Consider the following 9844-nt stretch of genomic DNA (forward strand, 5'->3'; position numbering starts at 1 on the left):
GATAAATGTGTCATTAACTTAATTTCAGCTCGTGTATATATATATGCTCTACAGACTACAACTTTGATTGTGCATACTTAAATTTGTATTAACTTGAACAAGTAAACATATGTGTTGTTCTACATAGCAATATGTATCTTACGTGGTGCCTGATGTGTATTATGTCACACAGGATGGGTGTTTCAACTTGTTTAATTTTATTTAAGTTTAAATGTTTACCTTTTTATTTTTATGTAAACTACTTTATATGTAGATTTTATAACCTTACTGTAAGTACTCCAATTTTGAGAGTGTACATCTAAACATTTAACTGGTCTCATTGGCAATTAAATACTTTAACTTGTCCATTTTGTGTCTTGTAGACATTTGATGTTGACATAATACATAAATTTTGGAGGTGTTTAGATGATTATTTTGTAAGTTGGGAGTGTTTAATTGACACAAAAACGGTGGAGATGAGTTGAGGTGTCTAGACGTGCATACTCAAATTGAAGTGTTTAGTTGTTGGTGGAGGAAAGTTTTGAGTGTAAACTAGGACAATTATTTGCTATATCAGTGTCTGAGTTGCTGTCTTAATGTAGCTGTTATATTAAATAATATGTTCTTACCATTATATCATATTATAATGTAGTCTTGACCAATTTTCAATTCTCTGCATAAGGTATAACTTAATTATGAAGAAATGACTTTCACTTTAAGGAATAACAACCAGATCTAGAACTTGTCGAAGTCTTGAATAACATATTCATCGTTTGAGATTCTCTAATGTGAAGTAATGACTACGCGATTTGGAACGATTTGATTGTTTTCAATTGTTATTTATGCCTCTTTATATATTTCAAGTTTGTTATCTGCCTGAAATTCCAGCATGTAGCTAATAAAACACGATAATCGACTATTGGACAGGAATGGAATTCAACAGAGGAGGAACTCATGGCAAGATGGAGTATATGGGACTAACTGTCCGATCCCACCAGGCCAAAACTTCACATATGTTCTACAAGTTAAGGACCAGATTGGAAGTTTCTTTTATTTCCCTTCATTGGCTATGCACAAAGCTGCTGGAGGCTATGGTGGCATTATAATACGTAGTCGTCCGCTGATTCCTATTCCTTTTCCTCCACCTACTGGAGATTACACCATATTGGTTGGTGACTGGTTCAAGCAAAATCACACTGTGAGTTAGTGTATAAAAACATATTCTTGATAAATTGTGGATTCGTTAACTGACTGTGAATCTTATTGCACGTATCACAGGATCTCAAGGCAATTTTAGATGGAGGAAATGATCTTCCCTTCCCTGATGGCCTTCTAGTGAACGGTCGTGGATCAAATGGTTTAACTTTCACAGTTGATCAAGGTGATCAATCAGTTTATTGCAGCAACGTGCGGTTGCAAAGTAGACAATGCATTTCTTGCTTTTATGTGATACTGACGATAAACTCTTCCGATAAATTTTGTTTCCAGGTAGGACTTACAGATTCAGGATTTCCAATGTTGGCCTCACAACAGCTATAAATTTTAGAATCCAGGGGCATAAGATGGTCTTAGTTGAAGTAGAAGGGACTCACACACTGCAGAACACCTATGAGTCACTTGATATCCATTTGGGTCAGTCCTATTCTGTATTGGTCACAATGGACCAACCAGGACAGGACTATTACATTGTCGCCTCAACGCGTTTCACTTCACCAGTGCTAACAGCAACATCAATTCTTCACTACAGCAACTCAGCGGGAGGTGTTTCTGGTCCTCCCCCAGGTGGACCAACAATTGAGATTGATTGGTCTCTCAATCAGGCTCGATCTGTTAGGTACATTGTGAATCTTTTTGCTGAAATGAAGGTCAGGTACTGCCTGCATTCTTGTTATTATAAGTCATTTCTGCGTGCAGGCAAAATTTGACAGCGAGTGGTCCAAGGCCTAATCCACAAGGTTCTTATCACTATGGGTTGGTTAACACCACACGGACAATTAGACTGGCAAATTCTGCTCCAATGATTAATGGTAAAAAGAGATATGCAGTCAACAGTGTGTCGTTCATTCCAGCAGACACGCCACTCAAACTAGCAGACTATTTCAAGATTCCAGGGGTATTCAACCTAGGCAGCATTCAAGATTACCCCACTGGAGGCGGTGGTTACCTCCAGACCTCTGTCATGGCTGCTGATTTCAGAGCCTACGTTGAAATTGTGTTCGAGAATCCAGAAGACACTGTCCAGTCATGGCACATTGATGGCCATATCTTCTTTGTTGTTGGGTAAGTTTTGTTCACTTCAACTCAATCCATCCAATTTCATCAGAGCCAGGAATGTAGAAAGGAAAAGAAACAAAAATCAAAGGAGCTGTCTTTGACGGTTATCTCTCTGAGTTCCAACTTTCATACAATGACATCATAAAAGATAACTGCATGTAACTGTTACTAATAAGTGAGATTACTAACATGAAATTTAAGATAAATGAAATTCTATGCATTTATTAATGCTGATTGGATGAACAGGATGGATGGCGGACAATGGTCAGCTGCAAGCAGATTAAACTACAACTTAAGAGATGGAATTTCGCGTTGTACAATTCAGGTATTTCCGACTACAACATTGATTATCTTCCTTTTATATCTGTTTTCAACATTTCATTCATTTGGTGATCAACAGGTATATCCAAGATCATGGACAGCTTTATACATGCCATTAGACAATGTGGGAATGTGGAACATTAGATCAGAGAATTGGGCTCGGCAGTATTTAGGCCAGCAATTCTACCTTCGCGTTTATTCACCTGTCAATTCATGGAGAGATGAGTATCCAATTCCAATAGGTGCTCTTCTCTGTGGCCGTGCATCTGGACGCAAGACTCGCCCACTCTAAGGAACGAATTCTATCAGCTTAACCAGTCACGAAAGGGTGACTGATCGATCTTCGAAGAGTTATGGCAAACAATTTTAAAGGGGAAGTAGCAGAAAACTGCTCTTACTCTGATCAGCACTTATCTTTTTTGTTTATCATTTCATTTTAGGATTACTTGTGAGATTATTGGTTGCCGCATGAGAAGAAATGTAATCTCTATTCATTTTGTAAAACTCAATTCATGAAGAATCCATTCTTGATTATCAGCTAATTCTTGTTTAAGGCTCTGAAATATGCTCAATTTTCAATCTTTGTTTACTATGACACTACAAGACAATGATACAATAGAAAAATAGGAAAAATGGACAAATATACCCGAACTATGGTAAATGGTATGCAGATATTTTCTGTCATACTTTTGGAATATTGGTTCCTCTGTCGTCCAAAAATTAGAGCATGTATGCCTTTCACTCTAATGGAAGACTAAATATGCAATCTTATCCATCGATTTGATATTTAATAAATGTCGGGTCAGTGGATAAGATTATGACACGTGTATGTCCGTTAGTATAAAAGATATATATGCTCTAGTTTTTGGATGGTAGGGGACACCAATGTCCCCAAGTATGACGGAGGGCATTTGCATACTATTTAGGATAATTTAGTGGTATATTTATCCTTTTTTCCTAGAAAAATTTAAACTTTTTTGTTTAAATTAATGATAAAAGAAATTTAATTCATGACTTTTGAAAATGATATACTACTATCAATTGTTTTCTTTTTAGTTTCATTTCTTCGTTTACCTCCTCCATTCAATTAAATTTGATCTTATTTTATTTTATCCAATTTTTAAAATACAATGACTTCTTTTTCAATATAGAAATAAAATTTTAAATATATTTTATCCTTCATATTTTTTTATTAGTACATTATAGACTATAAATTTATACATTTAAAATTTGAATAGTTATAGTAAAGTCGGCAGCTTTAGTGAAATGAGGTAAGCATTAAGCATAGCAAGAGATGTGTTCGTAGGAAAGGGTGACACCTTGTATTTCACAATACGCTATTCAAATTTCAAGGCAATTAATCATAGTTTCACCGACAATACTAGCAAAAAAGACTGCAAATTAAAGCTTTGTAAAGCGTGTCGAAAGAAATAATTAGGCAAAAGTAAAGTGGGGAGCGGCCTGGTCTGTCTTCATACTTCCTTCTTAAGTTAACTCTACTCATACAAAAGTACTACTCTCTAGTCTCTTCACAAATCATTCAGACACAAAAAAAAGAAAGAAAACGAAATATGGAGAAAGGGTGGAGGTCTTGGTTGCCTTTAATGGCTATGGTGATGATGTTTCTTCATGTAAATTTTATTCATGGGGAAGACCCTTATAGGTTCTACACTTGGAATGTTACATATGGGGATATTTACCCTCTTGGTGTCAAACAACAGGTACCCTCTTTTCCTTTCTGTCGTTTTGATTTTTCAAAAATATTGTTCGCACCTATGTCGACTTCTTAAAAAATGCACTATTTTTGGAGGATGCCGACATGAACATCTAGTCGTATAACAATGATTTTAGTTAGCTATGTAAAGTTGATCGACTGTCTTTCTCTGTTTCACTCTGTTCCCCCAACAGAGGAATATAGGATCTTCTCTGAGGAATATTTGTTGTTTAAAAATGGCAGGGGATATTGATAAATGGGCAATTTCCAGGACCACCTATTCAGTGTGTGACCAATGACAACTTGATTATCAATGTTTTCAACAATTTGGATGATTCCTTTCTCATTTCCTGGTAATTTCTATTGCTTTCTGTTCTTATATTTCTTTGATTTCACTAATTGATTGGTTTCCCCTTGCTTAACATGATCTTTTCTTGCTTTGTGGTAGTAATTATTCTGGTGTTAAGGGTGCACTTTTATGTGTGCAATAAGTTAATTAATATATAGAAATATACATGCTTACGATGATCCTGATAGTTTCCCATCATATTGGCTTGTGCTATGGATATGTTCTGTTGAATTAATGATGCTGATTCAGGAATGGTGTCGAGCAGAGGAGAAATTCATGGCAGGATGGAGTCTATGGTACTAATTGTCCCATTCCACCAGGCAAAAACTTCACTTATGTTCTCCAAGTCAAGGATCAGATTGGTAGTTTCCACTACTTTCCTTCCCTTGCTTTCCACAAAGCAGCAGGAGGATTCGGTAGCATAAATATTGCCAGTCGCTCCGTGATTCCTGTTCCTTTTCCTCCTCCTGCTGGAGAGTTCTCCATACTGACTGGAGATTGGTTCAAACAAAACCACAGTGTGAGTTTTTCCCCTTCCAAGATATCGTTGCTTCTTATCGTTAAGTTTAGTCTCTGAGGGAACATTTACTTCTTCATTTTCTGATTATCAATGTGCTTATTTGCATTTTATAGGACCTCAAAGCAATTTTGGATGGTGGACATGATCTTCCCTTCCCTGACGGGCTTCTTATTAATGGACGTGGATCAAATGGTTATACGTTCACCGTTGATCAAGGTCGCCCTTTAATCATTGCATAGTCCTGACAAATTTTTCGGTGTGTTCTATTTGTTCTGTTAGTCTGATATATGTACTTTTTTGGGGGTTCCAGGCAAGACTTACAGATTCAGGATATCAAATGTTGGTCTCACGACTTCCGTTAATTTCAGAATCCAGGGGCATAAGATGACGGTAGTTGAAGTAGAAGGGACTCACACTGTGCAAAATACATATGATTCCCTTGATATCCATTTGGGACAGTCCTACTCTCTGTTATTAACAGCAGATCAACCTGCACAAGATTACTATATTGTTGTCTCGACACGTTTCACATCTCAGGTGCTCACAGCTACGTCTACTCTTCATTATAGTAACTCAGCAGGAAGTGTTACTGGCCCTCCTCCTGGTGGACCAACAGTTGAAATTGATTGGTCTTTCAATCAGGCCCGATCTCTGAGGTGCATTTCTCTTTTTGTGAAAACTACAATAACAATGATTCTTGCTACGAGTACCAAATAACTTTCCTTTTGAATTGCTAGTGAACAAAGTTCCTAACTTGTTAGGAAATTGTAAAGGAAACTGCTGTTTTGTGTCATAGAACGAGACGTTTAACTATTTGAATGATAACAGGCGTAATCTATCAGCTAGTGGACCGAGACCTAACCCTCAGGGTTCCTACCACTATGGACTGATTAACACCACACGCACAATTAGACTTGCGAATTCAGCTCCAATCATCAATGGGAAGCAAAGATATGCTATCAACAGCGTGTCATTTGTTCCAGCAGATACACCACTTAAACTTGCTGATCACTTCAATATTCCCGGGGTCTTTACCCTTGGAAGCATGCCAGATAGCCCTACTGGATCCGGTGCTTACCTTCAGACATCCGTTATGACTGCTGATTTTCGAGCTTATACTGAGGTTATATTTGAGAATTTAGAAGACAGTGTGCAGTCTTACCACATTGATGGACACCATTTCTTCGTTGTGGGGTGAGTTTCTAAAGTTGCAAGACACTAGCCGTGAAAATCTCAAATAGAGTTCTTGTAAAGTTAATAATTAATGTCAAATTCTTTATAACAGAATGGGTCAAGGAGAGTGGACTCCTGCAAGCAAATTAACATACAATTTAAGGGACACAATTTCTCGTTCAACAGTTCAGGTAACTAATATTAACTTCAAAGTTCAAATAACATCTTTCGGACTAATTTATGAAATTAAGCACTTTGTTGGCTTGCAATTTGATTCATTTTGATAGGTATACCCGAAATCCTGGACTGCACTATACATGCCATTAGACAATGTGGGAATGTGGAACATAAGGTCTCAGAATTGGGCTCGTCAATATTTAGGACAACAATTTTATCTGCGAGTTTATTCACCTGTAAATTCGTGGAGAGATGAAAATCCAATTCCCAGCAATGCTCTTCTGTGTGGAAGAGCATCAAGCTGAGGAACTTTGCACCAGTAATTGGAACAACCTGCAGATTTGTTACATGAAGGTGACTAGGCTTCAAGTAGTTGTTACCAATATTGTGCTCATTGAAATAATTCAATTCTTTATTTTATTAAGTTATCTTTGGTTCAAGTGATTTTTTCCCTTTAAGTCTATTTAGCTGTTGTTTTTGTTGTAAATTGTAATCAATGTAATTTCCTTGGTTTTCAAATGTTTGGACCAACGTAAAAGAACAATTAATATATGCCAAGAAGTATATATGTTAGGACCTACTTTTATCTAAAACAATTAAGTAATATGCAACTTTTTCAACAGGTCAACTTTATTTGTACATTTACTTAGGTCCGTTTGACCATGCGATATGAAATCATGAGATGACGTGGACATACGATTTGAACTTTTTATGTTGTATGTTTTCTCATAAACATAAAAATTTCATAAGTTGTGAAACTATTAATATTGTCCCAATTAATTATACAATCTTACCAAATAAGCATAAGCTTATAAAATCACATAATACACTATCACAAAGATATTCTTAAAAAATACAATATTTATTAATTAAACTTTAATTCGATAAGAAAATAAAATTAAACATAATTAGTTGTGGTGTACTAGTCTTCATTATAATCCTTCCACATAATACGAACAGTCTTTTCACGTTGAACTTGCATTTCTCATTTCATATGACTGAGAAGACGAACCAACATTGTTACTTTGAGCCATTTGTTGGTCAATTTGGTTGGTAAATATATTTGATAAAAAATAATAATTTTGATGAATATAAATGGTAAAGTAGAAATTGATTTGAAGTAATAATAAATTCTATGTTAGTGAAAGTAATCATTATATGAGATATAAACTATTTTAAAAGTAATGATATGAATTATAACTTTTATTTACATATGCAATAAATGGTTAATAGATATATATGTAGAGTTCTTTTTACAAAATATAAACTTGTGGGTCCATTTTTGTATTTGAAAAATCTCAAATCATGATTTGAAATCCCCATATCATAATTTTTGGAAAATTTGAGATTTTATCTTATGATATGAAATCAGCGCGAAATCGCATATTCAAACACTAAATTCATCTCATAATTTTATATAACAATTTCATATTGCATCTCCAAATGCCTACCTACTCCCTTTAAACAGTATTCTAATTGTTTCAATGTATGTGTGTTCTAATTTATTGGATACAGAGTTTAAGTAAACAAATGAGATTTTTGAATGTTAATATCTTAACCTGAAGTGTACTCAAGTATTAAATTGTCTTTGAATTTTGTTAGCCATAATATAAGGAGTCTAAAGTCTAAACTAAAGAGTTACTCCACCATTTCAATTATGTGTTTGTCTTAGTCACTATTAGGCAAATGATTTTTTCTTTGATCATAATATTTTTAAATATGTTTCAGATATTTTGAATTGTTAAGTAGTGTGACATATTGTACATTTTATGTAGTTTATAAATATGTAAAAAAATTTCAAAAAAATTAAAAATTCTATATCTGAATTCACATCAAACATTAATTAGTTTAATTATCATATTTCGAATCAAGTAGCACATACATAAAAGATTGATAATCCAAATATTCTATGCAAAGAATAGACATAGTAGTAAAGTCGATGGCCCATTTGCCATGCCATTATACACAATGTCAACATTAATATTGGTTGGAGTCGGTAGTAGCTACCGTTGACGAAGTTTCGATCTAATTAAGAAATATAGACTTTAGAGATAGTCGTCAATAATTTATGGAACCGTCTGAGCAAGAAAATTGTGAGTATTTGAAAAAAATAATTTTTATTTTTAAAGTGAAAAAAATATTTTGAAAATTGAAGTGTGTTTGACTATGAATCTAAAAGATCATTGAAATTTAACTTAAAATTGAATTTCAAAATTTTATGATCAAACGTGTTTTCAGGAATTCAACATCGGGAGATAATAAAAAAAATATATAACAAAATGGCCTTTTATACACTCCCTCTTTTCTAATTTATGTGGTATATAATGAGTTTATTTTACCGCAATTCTTTTATATGCCTTATAAATATTTTGAATTATTAGATATTATGACTTATAATACTTTTAATATAATTTTTTAAATGTATAGTTTTAAAGATTTCGTGTCAAAATTTACGATAAAAATTAAAAAGTAGGGTGCCAAATAAATTAGGATTGGAAGGAGTAACAATGATTACATTTTGACTAATTCTATTGGTTCATTTAATATTCCCGCCAGTTCCCCAACGGTTCAAACGCGTCAAATAAGCATGCATGCAGCTATTCACATTGTAGACATTAATGGCTTCAATAGACTTGTGAGTTGGGACTGATAATAATATGCAAAAGTTGTCAACTTGGCTGATCGAGTAAGCCTATATAAGCTCATAAATTCTGAGTGAGGAAAAGCACAAGTAACCTGATATATCTGAGAAACTTTGTGATCATAATCATGGGTTCTTCTTCTCAAAAGTGGGTTGTAGGGTTACTTCTTGTCTTGAGCATTTTCTTGGAATTGAGTGCCATCACTTTTGGTGATGATAAGCTTAAAGAGTCGAGGTGGGGTAATGATAATGGTTGTGGACGATTTGGTAGAAGAGGATGTGGTGGACGTGGAGGATGGGGTGGACGCGGTCCAAGTGGTGGTAGAGGTGCTGGCGGAGGAGGAGGTCTTGGTGGAGGAGCAGGTGGTGGTGGTGGACTAGGTGGAGGAGGAGGTCTCGGGGGAGGAGCAGGAGGTGGAGGTGGACTAGGTGGAGGTGCGGGAGGTGGAGTAGGTGGCGGAGGAGGTCTTGGGGGAGGAGCAGGTGGTGGAGGTGGAGGAGGACTAGGGGGAGGAGCAGGTGGTGGTGCTGGTGGTGGAGCTGGTGGCGGTGTTGGTGGTGGTGCAGGAACTGGAGGAGGGGTTGGTGGAGGTGGTGGCTTTGGTGGTGGAGGAGGAGGAGGTGTAGGTGGAGGGTCAGGTCATGGTGGTGGATTTGGAGCAGGAGGAGGTGTAGGAGGTGGTGCAGGAGGAGGGC

The 9844-nt window shown here is 35.8% G+C and overlaps 3 protein-coding genes and 1 long non-coding RNA gene across 4 annotated transcripts in view; all 4 read left to right on the top strand.

The window, feature by feature from the left end:
- The window catches only part of LOC125876224 (L-ascorbate oxidase homolog), a 38736-nt gene extending 35649 nt beyond the window's left edge, over window positions 1-3087 (top strand). The window contains exons 7-12 of the mRNA XM_049557347.1: window positions 875-1177; window positions 1258-1360; window positions 1468-1813; window positions 1894-2259; window positions 2500-2578; window positions 2654-3087. Of these exons, the coding sequence (XP_049413304.1) occupies window positions 875-1177; window positions 1258-1360; window positions 1468-1813; window positions 1894-2259; window positions 2500-2578; window positions 2654-2866 (1410 nt within the window). The 3' untranslated portion in view covers window positions 2867-3087. The remainder of the gene's footprint in view (window positions 1-874; window positions 1178-1257; window positions 1361-1467; window positions 1814-1893; window positions 2260-2499; window positions 2579-2653) is intronic.
- A 944-nt stretch (window positions 3088-4031) lies between these two features.
- On the top strand, window positions 4032-6968 carry LOC125877022 (L-ascorbate oxidase homolog). The gene is made up of 8 exons (XM_049558326.1): window positions 4032-4295; window positions 4532-4641; window positions 4887-5157; window positions 5271-5373; window positions 5468-5813; window positions 5986-6351; window positions 6443-6521; window positions 6618-6968. The coding sequence occupies exons 1-8, from the start codon at window positions 4146-4148 to the stop codon at window positions 6810-6812; spliced, it is 1620 nt and encodes a 539-aa protein (XP_049414283.1). The 5' UTR covers window positions 4032-4145; the 3' UTR covers window positions 6813-6968.
- A 2257-nt stretch (window positions 6969-9225) lies between these two features.
- LOC125877194 (glycine-rich cell wall structural protein 1-like) overlaps window positions 9226-9844 on the top strand; it is a 12639-nt gene continuing 12020 nt past the window's right edge. Inside the window, exon 1 of the mRNA XM_049558531.1 lies at window positions 9226-9457. Within this exon, the coding sequence (XP_049414488.1) occupies window positions 9277-9457 (181 nt within the window). The 5' untranslated portion in view covers window positions 9226-9276. The remainder of the gene's footprint in view (window positions 9458-9844) is intronic.
- LOC125877196 (uncharacterized) overlaps window positions 9565-9844 on the top strand; it is an 11839-nt gene continuing 11559 nt past the window's right edge. The window contains exon 1 of the long non-coding RNA XR_007447588.1: window positions 9565-9697. This is a non-coding gene — a long non-coding RNA (uncharacterized LOC125877196). The remainder of the gene's footprint in view (window positions 9698-9844) is intronic.

This window comes from Solanum stenotomum, chromosome 9 (assembly GCF_019186545.1).
Source record: "Solanum stenotomum isolate F172 chromosome 9, ASM1918654v1, whole genome shotgun sequence".
NCBI lineage: Eukaryota > Viridiplantae > Streptophyta > Magnoliopsida > Solanales > Solanaceae > Solanum > Solanum stenotomum.

Excerpts from the sequence above, each read along its gene's own strand:
- LOC125877022 (XM_049558326.1), top strand. The coding sequence starts at position 4,146 with ATGGAGAAAGGGTGGAGGTCTTGGTTGCCTTTAATGGCTATGGTGATG. Across the intron at positions 4,296-4,531 it reads CTCTTGGTGTCAAACAACAG|GGGATATTGATAAATGGGCA; the intron begins GTACCCTCTTTT and ends TAAAAATGGCAG. Across the intron at positions 5,814-5,985 it reads AATCAGGCCCGATCTCTGAG|GCGTAATCTATCAGCTAGTG; the intron begins GTGCATTTCTCT and ends GAATGATAACAG.